The 25,170-nt window shown below is 39.6% G+C and overlaps 3 protein-coding genes across 8 annotated transcripts; 2 read left to right on the forward strand and 1 right to left on the reverse strand.

The window, feature by feature from the left end:
* Positions 1 to 1,040: 1,040 nt before the first annotated feature.
* Positions 1,041 to 8,986, reverse strand: hspa4l (heat shock protein 4 like). 5 transcript variants are annotated; one of them, XM_073483651.1, is made up of 19 exons: positions 8,880 to 8,986; positions 7,767 to 7,824; positions 7,492 to 7,632; positions 7,121 to 7,243; positions 6,934 to 7,033; positions 6,286 to 6,419; positions 5,954 to 6,198; positions 5,794 to 5,870; positions 5,546 to 5,697; positions 5,324 to 5,430; positions 5,001 to 5,134; positions 4,424 to 4,608; positions 4,072 to 4,146; positions 3,423 to 3,566; positions 2,275 to 2,400; positions 2,038 to 2,145; positions 1,804 to 1,923; positions 1,441 to 1,602; positions 1,041 to 1,342 (listed from the first exon to the last, which is right to left on the reverse strand). In XM_073483651.1, exons 1-19 carry the CDS (start codon positions 8,984 to 8,986, stop codon positions 1,154 to 1,156), a joined length of 2,487 nt encoding a protein of 828 aa, XP_073339752.1. In that variant the 3' UTR covers positions 1,041 to 1,153. The 5 variants fall into 5 exon arrangements, with proteins under 5 accessions (XP_073339752.1, XP_073339751.1, XP_073339750.1 ...); XM_073483650.1 differs by having other exon boundaries at positions 3,423 to 3,563; positions 4,412 to 4,608; XM_073483649.1 differs by having other exon boundaries at positions 4,412 to 4,608.
* Positions 8,987 to 12,069: 3,083 nt separating this feature from the next.
* chmp3 (charged multivesicular body protein 3) lies at positions 12,070 to 15,797 on the forward strand. Its single transcript, XM_073484354.1, has 6 exons — positions 12,070 to 12,196; positions 12,740 to 12,800; positions 13,338 to 13,517; positions 13,629 to 13,750; positions 13,905 to 14,019; positions 14,789 to 15,797. Exons 1-6 carry the CDS (start codon positions 12,152 to 12,154, stop codon positions 14,926 to 14,928), a joined length of 663 nt encoding a protein of 220 aa, XP_073340455.1. The 5' UTR covers positions 12,070 to 12,151; the 3' UTR covers positions 14,929 to 15,797.
* Positions 15,798 to 16,873: 1,076 nt separating this feature from the next.
* On the forward strand, positions 16,874 to 25,141 carry reep1 (receptor accessory protein 1). Of its 2 annotated transcripts, none has more exons than XM_073483411.1 (8): positions 16,874 to 16,948; positions 18,469 to 18,541; positions 18,788 to 18,864; positions 19,004 to 19,124; positions 19,528 to 19,641; positions 19,892 to 20,054; positions 21,787 to 21,974; positions 22,937 to 25,141. In XM_073483411.1, the coding sequence occupies exons 1-8, from the start codon at positions 16,917 to 16,919 to the stop codon at positions 23,006 to 23,008; spliced, it is 840 nt and encodes a 279-aa protein (XP_073339512.1). In that variant the 5' UTR covers positions 16,874 to 16,916; the 3' UTR covers positions 23,009 to 25,141. The 2 variants fall into 2 exon arrangements, with proteins under 2 accessions (XP_073339512.1, XP_073339513.1); XM_073483412.1 differs by lacking the exon at positions 16,874 to 16,948 and adding an exon at positions 17,235 to 17,430.
* Positions 25,142 to 25,170: the final 29 nt, after the last annotated feature.

The following is a 25,170-nucleotide window of genomic DNA, read 5'->3' on the forward strand; positions in this document are numbered from 1 at the left end:
ATTGGATTGTTCCATAATTGCCTTGATGCATTAAATGTTGTCTGTTATTATTCACATGATTATTATTTCTTACTGTCTAATTTATTCATTTAATTTTGAATTATTCAGGCTCCATACACATTTTGCCTCAAGGCTTAATTTATCAGATTAACCAAAAAATCCCACGCAGCTCTGTGTTTATGACATCACAGATCTCCAATTCAAATCTTCAATTCAAAGTGTAATTTTTGATCCACAATTATAGTATTGTCAGCAAACAGGATCCCTCACATTTAGTAGTTTTTGCAAGAGAATCAAACGTATAAAGTATATAACCTTCCAATACAGTGTCCCAATCTCATCACAGGACTTCACACAGACACAACTATGGTATAGATTTTGGCCAATTTCTATCAGGTTCAGCTGCAGAAAATCAAAAAATAAATTTCAGACTTAAGAAATTTTGTCTTACAGACAAATGTATTTATTTTTGCCATCTTTAAATCCCAGGACTTAATTATGGAAAAATGCAAGAAAACAAAAAAAAAGGAAATAGGCAACCAATCACTTACTAAGAGATTTGGTGTATCAAGCATTGCCATTGTACTGGGAATATGTTCTTTATGTACATATATATGTTGGCTGCTTTTATTTACTAAAATAGTATTTACAGTCTCTAGACATGGACATGATTTCAAATTCATGAAATACAAATATATAATTTGTATTATTGCATACAAACTAATAGTTCCGCATTAGCAATTGTTTGGATAGCACTATCTATTTCTCTTATGAGTGATAGGATTTACTGCTGATACTTAAGAGACACATGGAATGCAAACACAGAGGATACCTTCCTGTATGGTGGTACAGAGGAAACAGTTTTACGTCAGTTTAATCTATTGCATGATTCCTTCATTTATTAGGTATGTCAAACCTTTGAGAGAGTAAAGCACATCATTGTCACACAGAAGGACCAAAGGGTGAAAACAAAAACCTCAAAAGGTAAAGTCCGATGGGAATGGGAGGGGGGGGGGGCACAAAAAAAACAAACCCACAAAGGTGGCTGGTGTCGATGGAGAAATGGTCCCAGGTATTGATGTTTCTACTGTCTAAATGGTCAGTTGTATTAAACGCGGTGATGGTTGCAGAGTTTGCTTCTCAGACACTGATCTCAGTCCACCTCCATCTCTTTTGTGCCAGGCTTTGTCTGCTGGCTTCCCTTCGCCTCTCCCTTCCCTTCTGTTCCTTGCTTTGCTGTCGGGCCATTATGAGCTCCGCTGTTTTGGTCATTGACTTCAGCAGCCTCCTCCACTGTGGGCTTTGGCCTGTTGATCACTGGATTACATACATCCTCTAGTTCCTGGTGAGTAAGAAGTGTAGAATATGTTTGCAAATGAAAATCAGCAGATCTTGTCTCATCTAATGGAAGGATTAAATCTTAAATGGTCATGCACATACCTGTATTTTGGCAATGATGTCTGCTACTTTAACTACGGGATCTTGAGTAATGGTGAGTCTGCTCTGTGCGTTCATCTGGCTGTTCATCCAGCCCATGCTTTCACTCACACACTTCTCCACAGTGCTCATTTCCTCAACACTCAAATGCAGGTATCGCTCGTCCTACGGAAACAGTTTGTCACAAGAAAATTACTAAAGTTACATCTGCAAATCTAAAACAATTGCAGTGGGTGTGACCAAGACTTGTTTAGCACTGTAGAAACCCCATAAATTGCGACACTTACAGTATTTAAATCTGCCTTTTAAACATGTTTTATTGAAGAGTACTTAAAGCCATTGCATCCCCCAATTAAAAGGATTTACCTTCTGTTTAAAGCAATCCACAAACTTCATGTAGAGTTGCAGTTTCTTTCCCAGCTCATCAAAAGCCCTCGGCCTGTCCTCATGCTCTCTGTGCCGGTCCTGAATGGGCTGACCCAACCTCTGGAGGATAACAGTGTTCCCACATTAAAACACCTTCAGAGCTTTTCTAGCTGTTTGTAAAATCCCATCTGAAATTGAAAATATTACTGCTCTTTGGACTAAATCAAAACAAACCTTGAGTGCACCGAGCTTCTCCTCATAGACTTGTTTGGGTTGGTCCTCTCCGTCCTCATACAGCCAGTTCTCTGTGTCCTCCAGCATCAGTGTCAGCCGGTTACTGTCCTGTTATTAATGCCCAAAGATAAAATAGCTATTAAGTAAGTACAGCAGTGGTACATTTGCTGGGTACATCTTCTTAATTATAGTTGTTTTTACAATGTCAGAAAAGATATGTAAGAAAGCAGCACTCACATCCTCAGTGATATATTTTTCATAGATCCCACAGAGTTTGTCCCGCAGATCGTATACATACTCCTCAACAGCATTTTTAGCGTCATTCAGCTCTTTCACCAGTTTGTCCTGGATAATCATCTGACGCTGAGAGGAAAAACCACACAAAAAATGTCACAGAGGAGCCAAAAAATAACAGCAATAGACTTTACAATATAATGTTATCTAGCTCACAACGTAAACATCAAATACTTATGATGACTGCGACCAGTGCAGCTTGCACTGTAGTTTATACCGTGATACTGGTTAAGGTACATGTTATACACAAATAATATTAGTCTTATTTTTTAATAAGAAATGTGTTGAATCAGGGTTGATTAGTAACACATCTCATGTAATTGGGATAACATAATCATACTACAAAAAATAAGTAACTATAATCTGCCTGGATTACATTTGAACAAATGTGTATTTGGATTGTAGTTACATTGTCAAGGATTACTTGATTCCACTTTTTCTGACATCTTTCAAATATTTCTCTTTTTAGTACAGAAGATAAAAATCAGTGATTGTGGACAAAGTTTTTAGTTCAAGGTGCCTTATTTTCATAATAATTCAGATTAGATTACATTTTTTTGTAATCCAACAATTGATTGAGTTACTCATGACAGAAAATTATTTTATTTATTCAGTAGCTGACTACATTTCAAAGTAATCTGTCCCAACCCTTGTTACTATGAATGCAGTTACTCATAATGTTGTTTATGTCAAGCGGTGAGACATTTCAAAATTTTAAAATCTAGTAGCCATCATTTAACATATTTCAAGCTCTCAGCTATATGTTTAAAGGACATAAACTGCCACGTTTACATAAAATCAAGACATTTAGTCAGGGAAACATTATTCCTGAGATTTAAACAGGAGGCAGCATGCAGACACTCCCCTACAGTGGTGCTGGCACAGATTAGGCCAATTATTCAGCATTAAACAAACAAATGACAATAATAAGTGTAAGTCACCATGGTAAACAATCACAGACCTAAAAACAAGTCAAGCACATGTCAAGCACATATCAGGTTTTAACTCCCCTCCATCTGTGAGTCCTCAGGGAATCAGCATTTCAATCAGACCATGACTCAGCTCTTCGAAAGGCCAGCAGGAGCACTCACCTCATACTCCACAAAGTCGTTAAGGACATCGCTGTCGAGCTGTCGAATGTTGTTGGCCATGATGGGCAGATCGATACTCTTCACCTTAACTTTGGGCTTGCTTCCCCCTGCTGCTGGGTCCTGCTTTTCCCCAGCCACCCCCTCCTGGATTTAGAAACCAGAAAACACAATTCAGTGGCTGTAGACCTAATATAACTTCTTTTGTAATTTTATTGCTTTATCAAACTTAAACTAATATATTTTCAGTCTAATTAATATAATCTTGTGTTATTCCTGTAGGGATACATCAATATGCACTATTTACAACAAGTCAGTATCTTAGAAGTAGATTAATCAATTAGTTATCAACTATTAAATTCATCTCCAACTAATCCAATCATCGATTTGAGTAATTTTTCAAGAGAAAACATTCAAATTCTCTGACTCCAACTGCTTAAATGTGCATAACTTCCTGTTTCTTTACTCCTCCATGAAAGTAAAATGAATATCTTTGGGTTTTGAACAAAACAGGACACTTGAGGACGTCATCCTGGACTTTACTGACATTTATAGATCACACTACTAATCGATTCATCAAAAAAAAACAATCAACAGATTACTTGGTATCTGTATCATATCAAGACTGTCTGATACAAGCAGCTGAACTGACCTTACTGCTGGAACTGTTGTCTTCGTTCTGCTGGTCACCCTGGCTCTGGCCATCCTGGTCCACCTGCATTTTGGTCTGAGACATAACACACACACAGCTATTTTATGCAATCCACATTAAATTTAAATAACAAAATATTTCATATTTGTGTTATGATTGAAGAAGCAATATAAGCTGGTACTGTACATTAGACAACTGTAAAGGAATTATCTTCTAATATTTATATGGTTTCCTCAGGGCCAAGAATAAGTAGGAAACAGGCTTTAAAAAAGTCAGAGGCTAAGCTGCTTAGCACATTTCATGGAACTCCATCCAATAGTTGTTGGATAAATCATCCTACCTGGTCCTCTGCCCTCCCCTCATTCTGCACCATTGGCTCAGAATCAATTTGCATATCCTCTCCCTCGCCTTTCTGCTTCTCGATCAGAGAGGCGCTGGACACGCTGAAGATGCCGTGGACGTTCACTCGCACTTTGACCTTCACTTTAGAGCTGTCTCCATCTGGCTGGGGAACCACGTTCTGGATAGAAAAACATCCTGGTGACAGATGGAAACAAAACGAGTGGTTTGTTAAAGCGCTTCCGTTACAGGCCCTTAACATATTCCCTTAACAGACAGGTGGGTGGAAATTACAAACTAATCTCCCACCTGAGAGTATACACATAAACACACACATGCACAGCCAGACGATGATGGTGTTTGGTTGACTCATTAGGACCCATCTGTGGGAGACTGTGCCTTATTCCTAATTCCCATCCAGGCTGTAGATCCCTATAGGGACTTCGCCACAAATGGGCCACCCAAAAAACTACTTACAGCACATGCGTCAATGACCTCTCTTTCTGTAGACCAGATACCTGCTCCGTTACATCTTAAAATCTCCGGATTAGTCTCTCAGGGGATTCAAAGGGCAAAATAAGCAGAGTTACCTATCCTGTGGTCCGGGTAGGGGAGCTCCTGGGGGCTGCTATAGAAGGCTTCAAGTTCAAAGGGCTCCTTCTTGTGAAAGGTGATCACTTTGGAAAACGGAGCAGCGTGATTCTTGCTGAACACCTCACACTCTCTGTGACAAAAAACAGTAAGAGAAAAGGCTGCGTCAGGTTGTGAAACACAGTCAGCAAATACTGTATGTTCGAGCCAGCTGGCTTAGCTCGATTTAACAAGTAGAGAAATGACTACAGAGAAATACAGAGTCTTGTTTTATGTAGTGTTACTGTCTTATGTGGCTCATTAAGATTTTAAATTTCCTTACCCCAGTCCATCATCTGTTGGTGACTTCCAGCGAAGAGTAATAGGAAAGGGAACCACGTCAGTGATGGAGAATTCGCGCACTTTAAATGCTGGTGACAAAATCGCACACTACAGCCAAAAACACAAACAAATCACTACATTACATTTCATGAACCACAGAATATTTGTACAGTACTTCAAAACAAGACAACATTATCTGTTAGTGTCAAGAGGAGAGTCCCACCTGAAGTGCACAGCCTCTAGCGACAGCTTCGTCTGCGTTGAGCGTGGTGCTGATGTCTTTGCCGAAGAACTTGCCGATTCTCTCTTTGATGGCCGGGCTTCTCGTGGCTCCTCCAACTATCTCCACTGCATAGATGTCATCTCGGCTCAGCTCTGCCACAGAACACACACAATGCACTCAGTGGACTCTTCCTTCATAGTTTTCAAACAATACACCTTGATAAGTTCAACCAAAATTGACGGACATACTTGATTGTTCAAGGGCTGTCTTCAGTGGCATCTCCACTCTCATCAGATATTGAGCACTCATCTCTTCAAAATGGCCCCTGTGGGTTACAAATGAAGAAAAAACATCTATAATACTAGATTTCCACTTTGAAGATGCATGGTTAAGGAGTAAAACTCGTACCTGTTCATCCTGCTGGTAACATCGATGTCGTTCATGAAGCACTCTATGTTCAGAGGCAGATCGGAGGAATTGGCACTCATCAGCTTCTTCAGCTTCTCGCACTCCTGGTGCAGCCGCAGCAGAGCCCTTGGGTTGTCCCTCACATTGAGCTTGTACTTGCCCTTAAACTCCTCGCAGAAGTAATCTACCAACACCTCGTCAAAATTGCGCCCACCAAGGTAGGTGTCAAACGCCGTGGCGAGGACCTGACAGAGCAGAGATGATAATGAGCTTCAGGTTTAAAGGTACGGGTGTAGGAGAAGGTCAAGATGGAGAAAAGTTAAGAGGCTAACCTTGAGTTTCCCTTTGTTGAAGGCGGTGATGGAGACCTGGAAAGATGAATGTCCCATGTCCACAAATACCACATTTCTGGGCCTCTCTTCTGGAGTAGGAAGGTCTTGTTTGTAGATCCCGTAGGCCAAAGCCACTGTTTATAATACAGACATTTATTTTCACATTGTCTAAGTTATAAAGTCCTCATTAGTACTCATGTCTTGAACTTTATAGATAAAATGTCACTGAATCTATGTAAAAGAGCTTGGGTACTTCTAAACCATGCACCTGTATATTTTCCCATAATGTGACCTCAGCAAAGGCTGGTGCAAATATTATCGAAATAGCAACATGGCACAGTGCAATATCCATATCTCAGAAGCTGTAATTCTTTGATATAGGTAAAATATGCAGAGATCTGCAGAGATGTCCTGGCCTACAAGTCTTGTCCTCCAGATGTAAGAAAACATGTCTGTTTGGTACAGACCCCAACAAATGTTAGCTCATCATAATTTTTTTCAGTGATAATGAAAATTTTGATCATAAATGATCATTCCCGCTAATCCTGAATTGTAACCCAATCTGTCAAAATAATCCCAAAACGACTTTTTTTTTTACCATACTGGCAGCCCTCGTTGATACCACAGAAAATTTGTGCGAACACTGACCTGCAGTCGTATCATTAATTAGCCGTAAACAGTTCAGCCCTGCGATCTGAGACGCATCAAACACAGATCGTCTTTCAGCATCTGTGAAAAAACTCGGGACCTGTAGAAGAGAGCACAAATCAATATGTTTCATTGAGCCACTTGGTGAATTACGATGATGGCCCTCTGTAATGTCTTCATCACTCACGGAGATGACACAGTCCACCACCGGCTTCTTCAGAGCGCTCTCTGACGTCTCTTTCAGCTTGTTGAGCAGCATCCCTGTGATCTGCTCCACTGTGAACACTTTGTCCTCATCCAAATATCGCACCTGTAGACATGATACAGTGAGGCTAATGAGAGTAAAGCACGTATAGATGTGTGGTTTGGGGGTGAATTACAGGGGGAAAAATAAACATGGATGGATCCCATTCACTTGTAAGGGTCAGTGTAGTGGTCACATTAAAAGAACAAAGGTGTGCAGTGACAGCAGAGAATGGTCAGGGTCAGAGAGAAAGGGAGGGAAAAAACAAAAAAGCAGTGAAGAAGAACGTGCTGGAGGTTTGTACAGTGCCTCACCTTAATTCCAGCGTTTCCATTGGCCAGTTTATGTAAACTGTAAGGCAGTTTGGGTTTTTCCGCTTGGACAAATGGGTCATCAAATGCTCTGCCGTGGAACTTTTTGAAGCCATGGACTGTGTTCTTGAAGTTTGTTATGACCTAAAATAAGAAGATGTATTTTGTTAAGCTGTGTATTGTAGTAGCCATTTTGTTATTTTGTAACATCATCATTTCAGTGTGTAATGTTGCTTTTTATTGCAGTAATGTAGACAAACTGCCATGGTTGATCTTACTTGACTTTTGGCTGCGTTTCCAATGATGCGGTTTTTGGAGGCCAAAGACACACAAGCCCTTGATGGAAGACAAACACACATCAGCAAATTAGGAAGGCTACGGCAACAGAAATAATCCAGTTAACAGATGTGGCAGACGAGGTACAACTGTAATTGACTGACTGTTGCAGACAGAATCAAATGTTCAGCGCAGAGAGGTGGATTTGGATTAAGGGAAATTTCACAAGGGAGTCTGAGGAAGAGCTACAAACCAGGGCAGTGAGACAGAGAATGAAACAGTTCACCTTCAGAAGTGAGCTCAAAATCATCACCTCCCATTTAACTCTTCTTTTAGCAGACAAACCATTGTGCTTACAGAGGAAGACGAGTGCTTTCTAGTCATATGAGCTCTAGGGATCCATCTCACATTGGCTGTGCTGTATGTGACAAGTCACTCCCTGGTTTCACCTTGCCATAAAAATATCCCCATCACTTAAAGGTGCAATGCTCATTCTCCTTCCCTGCTGCACATTCCTGTTTGCAGGATGCTGCAGCACATGTACTCCAGTATCAGAAACCCACATGGACATTTCCTTGTACTGTAAGATTAATGAATTCATCACATCCTCTATGAAATAAAACAAATCCACTTTTACCATACAATGTCGCGTTTACTGACACATTCCCTGTCATGTCTGGGCTGGTCCTTGTACACGTTAAGCATGTCGCTTTGTTGGCCTGTCATAACATCGCCATGTCATGTCAAAACCTATTTATTTTTATTTTAAAGACACAGTATACTAACATATTAACATACTATACAACCTCAATAACATACTGTCTTCTTTAAGATGCTTATCACATGAACTTTGAAGCTCACTGGTGGTGACATGTCAACTGTCTATGAGAAGACAGGGTCATTTCATACACATGCGACATTGTGACCTACGTCCACCTGCTGTGACGGTGAATAAACCAAAAGTTGCAGGCCTCATTACAGCCACCACCACCACCACCATCCCTGCTGGATGTATACCGTCGCCGCTCAGCCTCCAGTCGCGAACATTGCGTAACAAACTCCCAGCCACAGCACATTTCACGGAGATGGTGACGCCTGTCAATATGTATACTTACGGTGTGCATCTGTCACTATAGTCATTGGTGATGGTTTCAATGCCGCCGCTCCTGGCCACTGCGATGTAACAGTTCTGGAAGCCCACATCAATGCCTACCACTGACATAATGAGCGCTCTGCGATTCACCTCTTCTAAGTTATCCTCCGCAAACTACCGCACTTGACAGCTATGAGAAAAAAAAATATATAGGCTATGCACATACACTGGAGGTCTCTGCCCAAATGGGAATGCAATTAAGCGTGTCCTCTGCTCGGAAAATAAAAGAGAAGCTCGCTGAATAGTGCTCTCACTGTATTACTAGCGGTTATGTAAGTCGAGCTGTTTATAGCAAACTCATTCAGAGTAATCCCAAGGCAATGGTGTCCAGAGCGGATTCTCCCACTCCAAGGCGGCCCTAACATCACCCAGCGGCTCTGACGGACGGATGCTCTAATGCCCGCCCCCTCACGCCCTTGATTGGCTGCGTCACTACCATTGTCCTGACGTGATTGGTGCGGTAACCAATCAATAACAGAAACATCTAGAACTCCCTGGAAAGGGGACCGTAGAATACGTCACACGCAGTAGGGACACTGGCTCTGCGGACATGTTTGCCCTCAATTTAACCTGTCAGGTAGAGTTTCTCGGACCACGTCTCGCGGGCTGCAGGATCGATGCGTGCACATCACTTTAATATCTTTGAAGTCTGCGTTTCAGAAATCTAAATGATGTCTGGAACTTGCAAGAGGTGGCACACATTTTGAAAGAAAGAGCTACCTGAAAGGCTTTGGAGAGGGAATGAAAGTACCTGTCGCGCAGTGATACAGGTGTGGTCTGGCCATACGATGAACTGTACATCCATACATTAATGTGTAATAACAAAGTAAAAATGAAGAAAAAAAATGGCTTTAAGATTTGCATGAAGATTGAATTTATTGTTTTATTTATTTATTCATTCATTCATTCATTCATTCATTCATTTATTTTAATATGAGCTATTCACATCAATCATTCATAAATGTACCTTTAGCAGTGTGTAAGTAAAAAAACTAACACCACAGTGTAACAAGTCAAAATCCTGCATTCAAAACTGGACTTCAATTAAGGCACTGAGGTATTGACACCAAAATATACTTGAACTATAAAAAGAAATACATACGAAACTTTCCCCTTTGGAATGTCAGATTACTTATATTAACTTATTTACTTTTATTCTGATTATTATTAATTAAACATTAATGTGTCATATGTGTGTTATTGGTGTTGTTTTAGAATTTGGGGAGGATTGTCTGTCTTCAGGTGCATTAAACGTTTGCTTGTGGACCTCTGCTCCACTGCAGACAGGTTTTAGTAGTGATGGAGGAAGAATTTCGATCCTCAGCTTGAAGCTCCTACACAGTAACTGTCCACCAACACAGGTGTCAGCCTTCTGTTTGGGTGTGAAAAGACTGTGCTTGATTGACATCTTGACTCTTCTCTTTGTGGCATTTGTCAGGGCGGGACCACTTGACATGTTACATTCCACTTAGCTGGCTGTTTCACACAGTTACTCTGCATGTTGGCTCACTGTCAAACTGTCACGGCTTAATAGGGAACTCAAATGGAGTCATTGTTAATGTTGTTATTAATACCTCAAAATGTCTGCTTTGAAATGGGCCTGTCCTAACTGCAGCATGGCGTTTGGTGACTTTATGTAGAGTAACTCCAAGAATAGCTTCACCTAATATCCACCTACGCAGAGGTCTAATCAGACAGACTAAAAGAAAACACCTGAATGAGTGTACAGGGTCTAAGTAAACGATACCAAACTACAAGAAACCTCCACTACAAGTAGAATTCCCCAGATTATAATGACATACAGCAAATACACACCTCAATAATAACAAGTGACTGTAATAAAATGTACAGTGTTAACATGTAAACAGCATTTCAATGTTGCAATTGGTCTGTGGGAAGTTCATTTCAACTACGTTTTATATACTAATCTTTATCAAGGCATCATATTTGTATCGAGCTGGTCATTTGTAAAATTGTCATCTGCAAAGGAAATATAGTTTAAAACAAAAAATACAATATGTTGAAGGACTTTATGTTTTTTTTAACTGAAGAAAGTTTGTCTAGACCTCATTAAGGCTATACCAAGTATCTTTGATGTATAATAAGCTTCAATTAATAATACCTGATCACACTTTAAATTTAGCAGTTTGACTGGTCAGAATTACAATGTCACCACTCAGAATTATAATCCAAGATATCAGCAATTACAGTCTGAGTAGAATGATAGTTTAAGAAATCTACAAACAGCGTGAGTTGCTCTGTATGTTAGGAGCTATTAATTGTTTGTTTGCTGTTGTCTGTATTATGTGTTTAAGTATTTGATAAGATATTTTCTTTTTCAATTCATATTTTCTTTTCTTTATTGGTTTAACTTTTACGGTTTGGTAGTTTGTTTACTTTATTTTTTAAGAATTGGGCAGCACTTGGCACCTCCAATTTTATATATGTAAGTAAATATAGGACCACTAGGCAGCAGTAAGATCTAGTTTTCTTTTTACCAGACCAAGAGGAAGCAATAGCCATGGTCTATTTGTCATATTGCTTGCCAAGTCTAAATAAACCACAAGGGGAAAAAATGTTCTTGGGGCTGCGTTCCTTGAAGTTTTATTGTGATTATGAATAAATAGCCATGCACAAGATCTCTTAAAAAGGACTTTCACTAGTCACCCTAAAATCAAGATATGCTGACTTTAGTTATGACTAGTCAAAACCCCAGTTTCTGATATCATCAGTTGTGTTTTGACTGGTAATAGCTAATTATAATATCCTTAAATGTGTATTCATAAGTGTAAGTCATAATTTAAATGGAGATATCTGGAATTCATATTTCTGATTTCTTTACATCTTACATTTTATTCCTACCAGTCAGAATGTAACCAAATATATCTTAAATTTGAACTGAATGTGAATTTGATTAGTCAAAATGTACTTAGGGATTGCTTGAATAAAAGTTTTGACTGGTCACATATGATCGTGGATATCTTTAATGTGAAATCCTTTAATATATAAAAATGGCTTATCATCAAAGCATTTAATTACTTAGGTTAGATTTCACCTTCACTTGAACACTTGTCCTTGTTTCCTTGATGAAGGCCAGATGGACTGAAGGTCTCCTCATGTTCGAACGCAGCCCGACGGGCCTCAGCGAGAACAGGAAGTGCTAGTTGAACAGGCTGAGCTAGCAAGCTAGTTTTAGTCAGGTAGGTTAGCTTGCCATTTAACTCAATAGACACAATGGGGCTGTTTGGCAGAACACCGGAGAAAGACCCCAAAGAGCTGGTGAGTACTGACAGCTGAAGACAAGGACTGTCTTTGAGAGTTTTGTCCGTTGTAAGAAAAGAAACGACAGCACATTTTGCTAACCTTGCTAACGATAGCTGTCAGTTCAACTCAGCTTAGTTCGTCCAATCTGTTGCTACTTCTCGCTAATTGAACAGCTGACTTTAGTCTATTTAAAAGTGAACCAACAGTCCCTTTAATATTATCCGGGGTTATCTTGTATTATGTATGCCATATTTATTGTAATTCGTTTGTTTATATGCCTCATTAACTAATCTTATTTGGGTTTCTGTAGCGAGAGCTAGCTAGTTAGCATACAAGCTAACACTAGTCTGATGTCAGCCGCTTCAATGTAAACAAACCCTGATTTGTTCGCTTTAGCTAACATCGGGGTCTTTTACGGTTTAGTTGTCAAAAGTTTCACATTGCTGTAGTCTAGTGTTACACGTAATGCTTTATTGAAACGAGCATTGCAATATTGTAAGTGTTATTTTAACTGTAATAATGTCAATGCAGTTGTAATAACATGATGTATCATTTCAGATCTCTGAGTGGTCTAAAAAAATCAGGAGGGAAATGAGAGTGATTGACAGACAAATTCGAGGTAAGATAAAGACAACATCTGACACTATCACTGAACAGATGAACTTTCTAAGAGAAAAGTGTAATATTTTATGATTGTAAATGTCAGGCCAGTTCATATACACTAACCCTCATATAGTTTAATGATTAGTCTTTAATAGCTGACCGTATGAAAATGGAAGAGAATGTCACATTTGTTTCTATTGAAATATGTTGATTGCTTAAAAAGTCTTGACAGCTACTGATTAATCTAATGGGCTTACTGGCCAGATAAATGTAAAGTAAACATTTCCATCATGAAATTATAAATGACTTTACACTAGTGGCAGTGACTCATTAAGATGGAAAATTTGTTGCACAATTTTATTACACTCAACAGTCAATGACCTGATTAGGTAAGTTATATGAGTTTTGTGTTGTATCCAATGATATGGCCTTTTGTTTCAGATATATAATTTGTTGTTGTATGTTTTTTATTACACCCTACAGTCAATGATCTGATAATTTAAGTTATATAGTAGTTTTGTGTTGTATGTAAAGACATGCCGTTTTGTTTCAGATATTCAAAGGGAAGAAGACAAAGTTAAGAGATCCATTAAAGATGCTGCCAAAAAGGGCCAGAAGGACGTGTGTATTGTTCTTGCAAAGGAGATGATTCAGTCAAAACGAGCTGTGACAAAACTTTACGCCTCCAAAGCTCACATGAACTCTGCCCTCCTCAGCATGAAGAATCAGGCTGGTGAGTTTGGGAGTACAGCAACTGGTTCATTAGCGAGGGGGAAATGTATCTAAAATTCTTTATTGTCATCAGTTGAACCATTAAACTAAATGTTCTGCTCTGCGTTTCTAGCTGTTGTCCGTGTAGCTGGAGCCTTGCAGAAGAGCACAGAGGTGATGAAAGCCATGCAGAACCTAGTGAAAATCCCAGAGATCCAGGCCAACATGAGGGAACTATCAAAGGAGATGATGAAGGTCAGCAGCAATGTCCAAAATAAATAGATAGAAATTACTTTACAGCCAAGTTAGTACAAGAAAGTTAGTACGACTCCAATCACAATCTAACATTATTTGTTTACAAGAAAATGTTGCTAAACAATGGCATCATGTACATGTATTCATCTTTCAGGCTGGCATCATTGAGGAGATGCTGGAAGACACATTTGAGAGCATGGAAGATGGAGAAGAGATGGAGGAAGCAGCAGAGGAGGAGGTTGACAAGATCCTCTTTGAGATCACAGCAGGTGAAAGATTTGTTCAACTAAAGCCTTGTTTCCACCAAGCAGTCCGATTCACCTCGTTACACGCGGCTATTTTTGCGTTTCGAGTATCAGATGTTGTGGATGGTACTAAACGAATCACTTCATGACATCCTGTACTGTCTTTACCTCTCCATTTGAGGCACCTAGCAAAATGATCCGATACTATGAGGTGGACGCTGCAGACCACTGACCAATCATTCAGAACAACCAGAGTCATCTCGTCGTCTGTGCTCTGATGTATCAGTCTCTTGTCCTGCTGTCTGCAGCCTTTTCTCAAGCAAAGCCTGTTTCCCTGTTGTAATGAGCAACCACATACTGAGAAGAAAGTATACAAAATGTGCTATGTGTGGTTGAGCAGAGGAAAAAAGGTATTCAGTTTGTATATGTTGTCATCGGACAGTAATGTACAGTGAAGGTCACAGTTTGTCAGTTAATAAATGCAGCATTTTCCCACAAGTTAAAGCCAGTCTCCCCGGTTGTCTCCCAACTGGAAAAGTGAAAGAGTTTACCTCCAAAGCCGGTCCATGGTGGAAACGCAAAACAGATCTCTGTTTAGGTACAGTTTCCACGGGTTACGTACGGGTCAAAGGGAACTATACAGAAAGTACTTTGGCAGAAACTAAGCTATACTCATCACAATATGCTATTGTTATATTCCTGTTTTGTTATAAAGTTTAGGCATTTAGAACCACCACATATTGAATTATATGAACAATACTGAAAGCTTGGTTGGTTCTCTCTGCTTCATTAGGTGCACTTGGCAAAGCACCGAGCAAAGTCACAGATGCCCTGCCTGAAATGGAGCCCCCTGGAGCGGCTGCAGCTTCAGACGAAGAGTCAGAGGAGGACATTGAAGAGATGCAGTCAAGATTGGCAGCTCTGAGGAGCTAAGGTGAACTGCCACTGTTCTGTCGAAGTCAGCTTGCTCACTCCAATAAGGACAATTCTGGTGTGGATTTTACAGTACTGAGCATCCTCTCTGCTTCATATTATAACTATTATTTCACATAATCATTTCAGGGTTAACTTTGTGCAGTTAATGTCTTTTAAAAAAGGTTTTTTTTATAGAACTTTTGGTCTACTCAGCCAGAAGAAAACGTGTTTCTCGCTTTTTGTCTTTAATTATCGGGGGTAACCCTTGGTAAGTCTTTATTATCCAAAGTCAAACAGAAGGTTTAAGAAAGTGTATATAATGTAAGTATGAAAAGCCTGCTGTGCCTACAGTGCTTCATCATATTCTTCTGTCCTAAGTTATGGACTGGTGGTGGAGGTACTTGGGTATTAATGATCCAAAAAAGTGATTAAGGAACTGTTGATGGAAGCCACCCTGCACTTAAATCACATCCTAGATCACTATTTAGCAGTTGCTCTAATCTGTAGGATGCATTTCGTTAGCAACAGCTGTTCTGTTTACTGGTAACCAGCCCACATTATCTAACTAACACTAGAGACGATGGGTGGATTTCTCCTTTGATAGTTTTTTCTGTACAGTCAACATGTATCTGTTCTATATGTGGTCATACATGTAAAGTACACTCATGAGGAAAAAATGCACGCATACTACCCTAACCTATTATTTGCATTAACATTAACACAACGTTAAGTGTTTGACTCTATCAGGATTGAGTTCCTTCTCAGCAGGAGGATGCGGAGGCAATGAAAAGGTCAGTTAGTGCAGAACGTATGTATTGTGGAAGTATTGTGTGTATAATTTTTCTATGTGGATGGGGAAAAATAAGAAAATAAACTTTTAAGAACAACGGTTGCCAATGAGAAGAATCTATTCCGCCTTTTTCTACTCGTAGCACTGATCACATGAACATACTGTATTACATTACAAAAACACTGACAGCCGGTCAGAAACTGTACTGCAGAGAGAATCTGGTTCTGGTGACACAAACACCCGTGTGACACATAAAACAGCTTGCTCAGTAATAAGTTAAATGACTGAGAGTGCTGCTTCTCATCGATCTGCAGTTCCAACAATCGTGCTGATGGTATGATTCAGAAATCTTTTTATATTTAAAGCTGTGATATGTTAGGTGTAGACTTACATCATGTGGACGAGTCTTTTCTTTTTAAAGAAGTAGAAGAAGTTGGCAGTGCATTTTGGTTTGAAGCCAAACCTTGGCCTCAGAATGGACAAAAGGATTGGATTTCAACCAGCCACAGCCCTCCCTCTTGAGCTTTTGCTGTACTGTAACAAAACCTCGTCTCTGTTCTCTGGCTTCAGTATGTAGGCCACAGGCTGGACGAAACGAAGGTACTTAGGCTCTACTGGAGCAGGTGTTCTCAGGTTTGGTGAGAGATCAAGAGATCACCCAGAGAAAATCTCTCAAACATTTTTTAACCTGATTTTGCAGACATCATCTGGTTTGCAGTGTTCCCAATACTCAAAGAATAAGTTACTTTAAATGTAACTGATATCTAATTTTATGATATTTGTACACGTGTTGCCAAAGCACTTTAACTTGTAGTTTATTACCTTCATCTACGAACATGATACTACATTATTAGCTTGGTCCAGAGTCAACATCAAGTTTTCAGAGCTGTATTATGCCATAATTTCCTGTCATTTTACTAACCTATGAGACATAGGTTAGAATTAGGTTGTGTTTAGTTGTGACAGAACATTCTGGGTCAGGTTTTTGAAACCCACTTACAGCAGGAAGGACACTCAATACCCACCCATCATCCTGAGTATCTGTAGTGTCTGTGTAATGCAACACTGCCATCTATGGATAAAAGTTATAGCCACACTGTTTTTCCTGCATCACGTTGCTGCCTGTGTGCGTCCACACGCAAGCCGCCTGGACGCGCCTGTCATCTGGAGGAAACTCCTCCCCGCAGACAGCGCGTCCTGTCGCCTTTCAAGCGCAATGGTCTCCTGGATCATCTCTAGACTTGTGGTGTAAGTCATTTTTTATTATTTCTTTGCAATATGCTGTGTCACAGAGGAGTATAGGGCCTATTAATAATTTGCGATTCCTGGTTATTGCGTGTATTTGAGCGTCTCATTGAGGGTGCAAGGAGCTGCGCGCTTTACAAGCCCCCGCAAATTGTCTGATATTTAATCAGAAACAGCAGAGCCGATGTCGGTCTATTAATCTTTGACTGGAAAACCGTCGGAATGTCTCCGGATCGTACTTTGCCATTTGAGCAGGCATGCTGAGCCAGGCCTGTGCAGACCTTCTGTACATCTGAGCAGGCTGGCAGCGCTCAGTAGCCAGAGACTCTTTGTGTTTATCAAATGGCTTTTTTTTTATTATAGACAAAGAGGTGACGCGATGCTCTGACTGATCTATTATCATGCATGAAATGATAACATGAGTCAGATGCAGAAATCAGAAGCGTCTTTCAGTGGCACAAAGCTAAATGTCAGAGAGTGGCGAGGTGAGTGAACAACAGGAGCGGTCTTTGAGTGGAGCTATATTCTCTGTTGATGTCCCATATTGGAAAAAAAACAAAAGGGATGGGTCAGCCTGCTCAGGTTACAACGCAAGACTTACTCATGTAATAAGACATGTGTTCCCTTATAGATAGGAATTTAAATGAGATTCAACAATAGGACATTTCTAAGTGAAAGTTGGCTATTTTTACCTGCACAAAGTATGAATCAGCGCTATTCCAGACCGTGTGCAGTGAACCAACTGCAGGCCCAACCTCAAAATAGTGAGCCAATTAAATTTAGATTACAAGATCTTGTTGCCTACATGGGACAGTTTCAGACCTGGATGTTTAAGAAAACATGTTTATGTGGCTCATTTTGGGTCCAAACTCCAACAGAAAGGTTCAGCTGCCTCTCTCACTGATGATCTATTTATTTTTAGTGTCCTTGTGTTTATACACCATGTTGGAGCACATCAAGCTCGTCATGCCAGAGAGGTGCAACATGATGTGGGTCAGTAATTTGATCAGGTCGCACTCACAGCTGTTGCCTGGCTGTAGCACTTGAACACCGTCCTGTCTCTGTGAGGACACCCAGCAGCACAGGTGTCTGCACACGAATAGAAATGTTGGGAAAAGGAAGAAAAAAAAACATGAAGCTAATTTTACCTCATGTCCGGAAGCTTGGCACCTGGACAGCTTGTTTAGTCAAATCAGCCAGGGTGACATCTAACTGGAGTGGGTGGTTTTAATGGTTTCTTTCTGGAAGGAACAAACTATTCTGCTTTACCTTGAGCTCACCTTACAACCTGTCTATCCATTTACTTATGTAGGCTGCACCTCTGAAGAGACATGGCCAAAACTATCCTGTGTAAATGTAACCTTAAATGTGTTTAAGATGACAGACAAATACATTTGTTTGAATCTCTGCTTAACCCAAAATATATTGTCCATAATCATGATTTGTTAGTTGCATTTGAAATGTATTGATTTGATAAATTATTCATTACACATCTGTGTAATGTCGAGTTTTCTGTCTTCTAGACTTGTGTTTGGTACACTATATCCCGCTTACTCATCTTATAAAGCTGTGAAGTCGAAAGATGTGAAAGAATACGTGAGTATATCATTTGTATTTTTGGTTATGAAGTGATATCAGGCTGTGTCGTCCTTAGGGCAGGGCAATATATCAATATTATATCATTATCATTACATCTACTATATTGTTATCGTGATATAAGACGTTATATCTTTTAAAGGCTGCATTATAGTAAATTGCCCAGCCCTAGTTGTCCTTATTGATATGATTCTAAGTTGTCATGTAGCTTCTCTAACTATATTTTACTGTTCTCTTACATCTTAGGTAAAATGGATGATGTACTGGATAATATTCGCCCTCTTCACGGCGGTGGAAGTATTCACAGATATGTTTCTTTGTTGGTGAGCGACCTTTGTGATTATTCAGCTTCTTTAACGGAAAAAGTTAACCTCTTGACTTTTATTGTGTTAATATCACATGAAATATTTAGTGTTTACTTTGTTGTGCCAGTGGCTCCATCATTTTGCGCCTTTGTTACAGGCTTCCTTTCTACTATGAACTGAAGATAGCCTTTGTGGTGTGGCTGCTGTCCCCTTACACTAAAGGCTCCAGTGTGCTATACAGGAAGTTTGTGCATCCCACGCTTTCCTCAAAAGAAAAGGTGAAATGCCCTTCCCTTGCTCTTGGGTCTTCCTTTTGTCTGCGAGTGTAGTTCAAGGAAAAGCTTAGGTGCAAACATTCATTCTAGCCTCTAAGTTAGTCTGCGTGATTTTGTGACTAACATCATTTGGGCGTCACAGCTTTTTAGAGAACAAAAGTTCCTCTGTGCCAATTCACTTTTCCACTTTAGCTGTTAAAGTGTTTGCAGGGACAGGAGACAGGAAATGTCATCATGTTCCTCCATCTCTCCTTTCCTTTTTCCTCTACGTCTGAGTCAGGAAACACATTAGTGAGACAGACAGAATTAAATCAAAGTGCAATCAAGAAATGTAAGAAACACCAAGATGAGTTTGACATTGATGACAGGATATGTTTATTTATTTATTTATTTGTACTTCTTTCAGGAAATTGATGACTACATCGGCCAAGCGAAGGACAAAAGCTATGACACACTGGTGCATTTTGGGAGAAAAGGGCTGAATGTCGCAGCCACCGCTGCAGTCATGGCTGCAACAAAGGTAATGCAGACTCGTTTGTTTTGTATTGACCAGGGGGTACAGTGGAGGGTCGTTGTGGATAGGGTATCAAGCCTGTTATGTTGTTTACTATTCACATAATTAGGTAGGATTATTAAATGAACCATTGGATGTTTGTTTTTAAAGTAGAAGATCCAGTAGCCTATTGTAATTATTCATGCCCTTAAAGATGATCCATGCTCTTACTATTACACGTTGCTGACCCTAATCCTGACTGTGTTACTCTTTCTAGAGCCAAGGCGTCCTGTCAGACAGGCTGCGGAGTTTCAGCATGCAGGATCTGTCTTCTTATCAGTCTGACCCTGTTAACACCGGCCCTGGCACTACGCAGCCTGCACCAGCACAGCAACGGACCAGAACCATGATGCGCAGCAAGTCCGAGAGCTACAACAAGGGTGAGTCGACATTACTGTTGTCAGCACAGTGTGTTAAAACCCACTACAGATATTGACTTAATCCAACAAGCTAATAGTGTTATATAAGCATATTAAAATGTGTTAAAGTGTTGAGAATATATCAGGTTTTTAATATAACATGGTGGTAAGAATGTGTAACAAACATATGGCCCGTTCACAGAAAACATTTGCTTTAATGGTGCTATTATAATGCAATAACAGTGCCTGGTTTGTTTGTGTAAAACAGATTATCATGTAGATTTCTGTCTTCCTGTTCAAGCTTGTTTAAGCTGACTGATATTGTTTCGTGCCTCGGTTTTCCTGAGTGGCCCCCTAACCTCAGTCCTGCCTTCCTGTTTGGAGCAGGTCAGGTCTCGCAGGGCTGCCAGGCTAAACCATCCTGTGATAAAACTCACATGTAGCTGGGAGGATTTGTCCCTAGTTTAACATCATGTGCAAACAGTTGTTTGTTTGTGGGGTGTATGTTTCTCGTTTCAGCTAATAATCATTCCTTTGTAGATAAATTTAGATGTAACATTTAGACAGAAGTGTTTACACTGAAGTGAAATGTCTGTACAGGAGCTGTAGGCACAACTAATATCAAACAAAGAATTGAAGTATATTCCTAAAATAGCTGCTGTCATTTTATGACCACACTCTATTACAGGAAGTCAAGTCTGGTGTTTTTCCATATTTTTCTTATTGTCAACAAATCCCATTTACAGACCAACATTAACCAGGTTTTAGTCCGTCTCTAAACACTTCCTGACACACCCTGTCTGTGGCCCTCAGCCCTGGCCACACTGGTTTCTACTGAAGATGTAAATCCTTAAAAGTAGGTCACAAATACGTTATTTTTAAGAATGCTCAGTCATTTATTAAACTAGCTGGTCACTGTAGTTTTGAGGAAACATTGCTTAAACAGGAGTAAACAGTGCATTTGTTAGGGACTATTCTCAGCTGTAGAATTCAGTTGCAGAGGGTGAGGCCAACATGCCTAACATTACCCATGCTACAACTGCTGCCAACTTCTTTATACATGGCACCATAGGCAGACCAGTTAATATAAAACAGAATTACAATATATGTACCAAGGAGTCCCTGCTCCGTCTGTCTATCAACTAAGGGATCCTCAGGCAGAATAAGACCCCTGCGCTGATCCCTGTCCTGCTCGAGTGAGTATTTTTGGCAGCAGGATGGTGTATAGGACTCGAAATAAACTTCAGCATGCGTGTTCATAGTAATGAAGGAACATTGTAACTATGTGGCTCACTTATATGTTTTTTTTAGATTTTTTGAACAATCATGGAGGTCTATTGCATGAAGGACACCCTATCAAGATCAATTCATTTGTGGTTTTGGTCTTTTCAAGGGATTTGCTGACAATATGAAAAATATGTTATCAACAAATTTCTGTATTGCATCAAAATTGGACACAATTCTGCAGATACTCAAAGCAAGAACAGAGGAGACTTCATAAGAACTGGCTTGTTAGGCTTGTTTGTGCTGCAACAAATTGGTTCCTGCTTATCATAACTTACTGTTTGGCCTCTGCTCTGTGGTCTGCAGAATGATAATGCATTACTATATGAACTTTCATAATCCCCACTGGAAAAAATCAGATGCCGCTCTACAGCAATTACACAGAGAGTATTTGGCTTTCCATTCAATAGACCAGAGACAGGATGTACATGTTGTTCATCCCTTCCACCGACCTTTCTTCACGGTGCAGGACAGGATTTTGACATGACTGAGTATGAAGTGTTGGACCAATGGAACTCCAAGGGGCTGCAGTCCCAGACCATTTCACCTTCTGAATCCGAGTCCACACCCATTACGCCCTCACTGACACCCAAGTCCTCCCCACCCTCCACACCCTCTCCACCTCCCACTCCTCCAGTTCCAGAGCAGCCTGAAGAGGTAGGGAAAGAGGTGCAAGCAACTTCAAGCTCGCCACAGCTCAGGCTGATTAAGAGGAAGGCTCCTGAGGTATACCGCCTCGCCAACATGGCTGCACAGCTGCTGCCTGATTCTAACTGCCCCTTGAGAGCGGTGATTTACTCACCCATTCACTAATTTCTACTGCTGTGTAGCTAAACAAATCATCATGGTTCAGCACTTCTGCAACTGTGGAGATAATTGGATCTCTGCACTGACGAAGCTGAATCACATAATAACTTTAGTGGATTTATTGTTGGTTCAAATGAATGTGTGATCTTGCTCTTGTATGATTGCAGCTGCTCACGTGTTTGGAAATGTGGCATGGAAACATTTCAAACATGGCTGACAGAGTGACGTGGATTGCCTCCCAGTGTATTTCACTCCTGAAAATAATATTTTTCATGTAATGTTTAGGGAAATATGATATGGCATGACACTGGTTAAAGGATAATGCTGGCAATATTCAATATTTTTCTTATTGTCAACAAATCCCTTGAAAAAAAAACAAACGAACAATGAATCGATCCTATGCACAAGTACTGTCTGTGTAGCTGAAGCCTGATTCAGCCTTTTCCTGTGTGCCATAGACATCTACTGTTTAGGGCTGCAACTATTAAGTCTTATTATTGTTGATTGTTTCCCAAAGCCCAGGATCAGGTCCTCAAATGTCTTTTTTCACCACAACCCAAAAATATTCAGCTTACTGTCATAGAGGAGGAAAGAAACCAGAAAACATTCACATTTAAGAAGCTGAAATAAGACCATTTTTTATAATTGAGAGATAAACTTACACATTGTGGGTCTTACCTTGGGATTTGTTGATAAAAAAAAATACAAACTAACGCCAGAGGTGTCCTTTAAATACTGAGTAAAACATTGTGGTTATTAGCTGACTAACTCCCTCTCCCTCTTTGTTTTCTGTCCTCATTTTTGCCTTCCAGCCACCTCTTAGAGTCTTAAGGCCTCTCACAAGATCCAGGAGTGCTCTTTCTTCAAACAATGAAGCCATGTGAAACTAGCCCTAAAGACTCCTCCAGCTGCCTTTGCTGCAAGAAGTGAAAATACTGAATGGCCAAAATCTACATGACTGAAGCAGCCTTTGCTTTGGAATAAGGTATTACCAAAGTGACCTATGATGACCCCTCTATATTAAGTATATAGCTCGTGGCTCATGATAAAAAAAAAAATGGTTTGTGACATTGCGATAGAACAAATGGGCTCCATGCTGATATTGACATTTTGAGTTTGTGGGTTATTGAATATGTATTTATGTACAGTTTGTGTGTACTTCATCTTTCTGATTTGATTGTTTTTATATATCAGGTTTGGGTAGGCAATTGCATGCATGTCTTCCCAGTCATGAGTCCGCTGTTTGTTAAACAGAATGTACTGTCACTGAATACTACAGCTGGCATTGAGAGTGACATGGTCGCTGCTGTTAGAGAATGTGTTAAAAGCCGAGGAGCAAAAGAAAAGGCATGGCTGTTTTTACCCTGATTCAATCTGTTGTGGAGAAACATCTGTGGGAGTTCTACACTGATTAATTATCAAATCAACATGTTGTAAAATCCGTTGATTATCCTAAATATAACATATTCTAGAGATAACACAACCTGACTTTGTGGTAATAAAAAGTCAGACAGCAGTGGAGGACAATATTCTGTAGTTTACCTCTTTATTAAAGCCTTAAAGAAAGACATAACAGAGACGTAAAAATCTACAATGTCTCCATGTGTGATTTAAGTTTTTAAACACAACTACGTTCTCGTTAAGCAATCATTTTGCACTATGCTTAGAATATAAAATCCCTGCTCTCAATACTCTGAAAAGGCCAAAAAATGACATGAAATCACAACAAATTAGTAGCTGAATATTATCACAAAATAACTTTATTGTTGCTTGTTTCCTCTGTGGTGAAGAAATAATTACTTGTGTGACAAGAAGCATTCACATCACATAAAACAGGTTTTCTCAGTGAAGCAGACTGTTTTTGACAATCTACTGTTCAGTTTTTTATGCACATTTCTTTGTCATTTAATTGACAATTGAAAGCCAATTAGGAACATGTCACTTTCAGCTGTAGCAGGAATAGGATGAGTATTTACTGTAAATGAACATGGCTCTTTTTCCATGTTTGAAATCACTGTGTAATGCTCTGCTGTTAACTGAGCAACACTAAACTCAACGATCATACCTTTTACTTGCTTCTTCTATTTGTTAGGAATTTATTAGAGTGACTTTATTGGTTTGCAGGTTTACAAACTTACATTTAACTTAATACTGCGTGGTGATACACTGTATGTTTTCATCCTGTACTTTATTCACTGAGCCTGAATCTTAGCAGCATTTTACACACAAAGTATCACTGTGGTTATTGACGGGTGGACTTACGCAGCAGATTTATGATTTTCATTAGTGTATCTGTATCATTCATGGTGGTCTGAAGTTTGAAACAAAAGCTTCTCAGGTACAACTGTTCTGTTTACACGTCATTCACTCTGATGTTGTAGATACACTCGTTATGCACATGAAATGTCCTTTTAATGGATAAATGGTGAAAAAATTCAGATTATGTGTTTCAGCGTTAGTAGTATCAGTGTTAGTGTTGGAGGTGATTTCCTTCTATTAAATAATTCATGCAAAGTAAAACGGAGAAAAAAACATGTTGCTAAGTAGCAGATTTGTATAATTGTGCGTAGACTGATGAACTCATCATTGCATGATGTTTGTTATTAATTTGTATGAAAATTGGATTACTTAAATGAGTTTGTGTGAAGCTGTTGGCCTCTTCAGATGCCTTGCTGGCGACAAATGACTTTCGGTTGCTTTGTGGTAACAACATAAAATGTTATGACTATACATACATGTTGGCTATACAGATATGAATAACATGTCTTATTATTTACTGATCAATTTGCCACTTTGACTTAATTCATGAAGACACACCACTTTACTGAGTTGTTCTAAAAAGTTTTGTTCTGGCAGGCCAGAATGTCAAATCAATTTCAACTTGATTGTGAATTAAAAAACAAAAAGCATTGAAGTGATGACATGATGGTTTGAAGGCTATCACTTCATCGTTCTTCTATGTTTAATATTTCTGTTTAAATCAATTTACAGCCATTAAATATGAAGCAAAACTTTGACTGTGTGTCAGTGTGTTTTCTTATCCTAA

The sequence above is a fragment of the Pagrus major genome, chromosome 16, assembly GCF_040436345.1.
Source record: "Pagrus major chromosome 16, Pma_NU_1.0".
In the NCBI taxonomy this organism is placed as follows: Eukaryota; Metazoa; Chordata; class Actinopteri; order Spariformes; family Sparidae; genus Pagrus; species Pagrus major.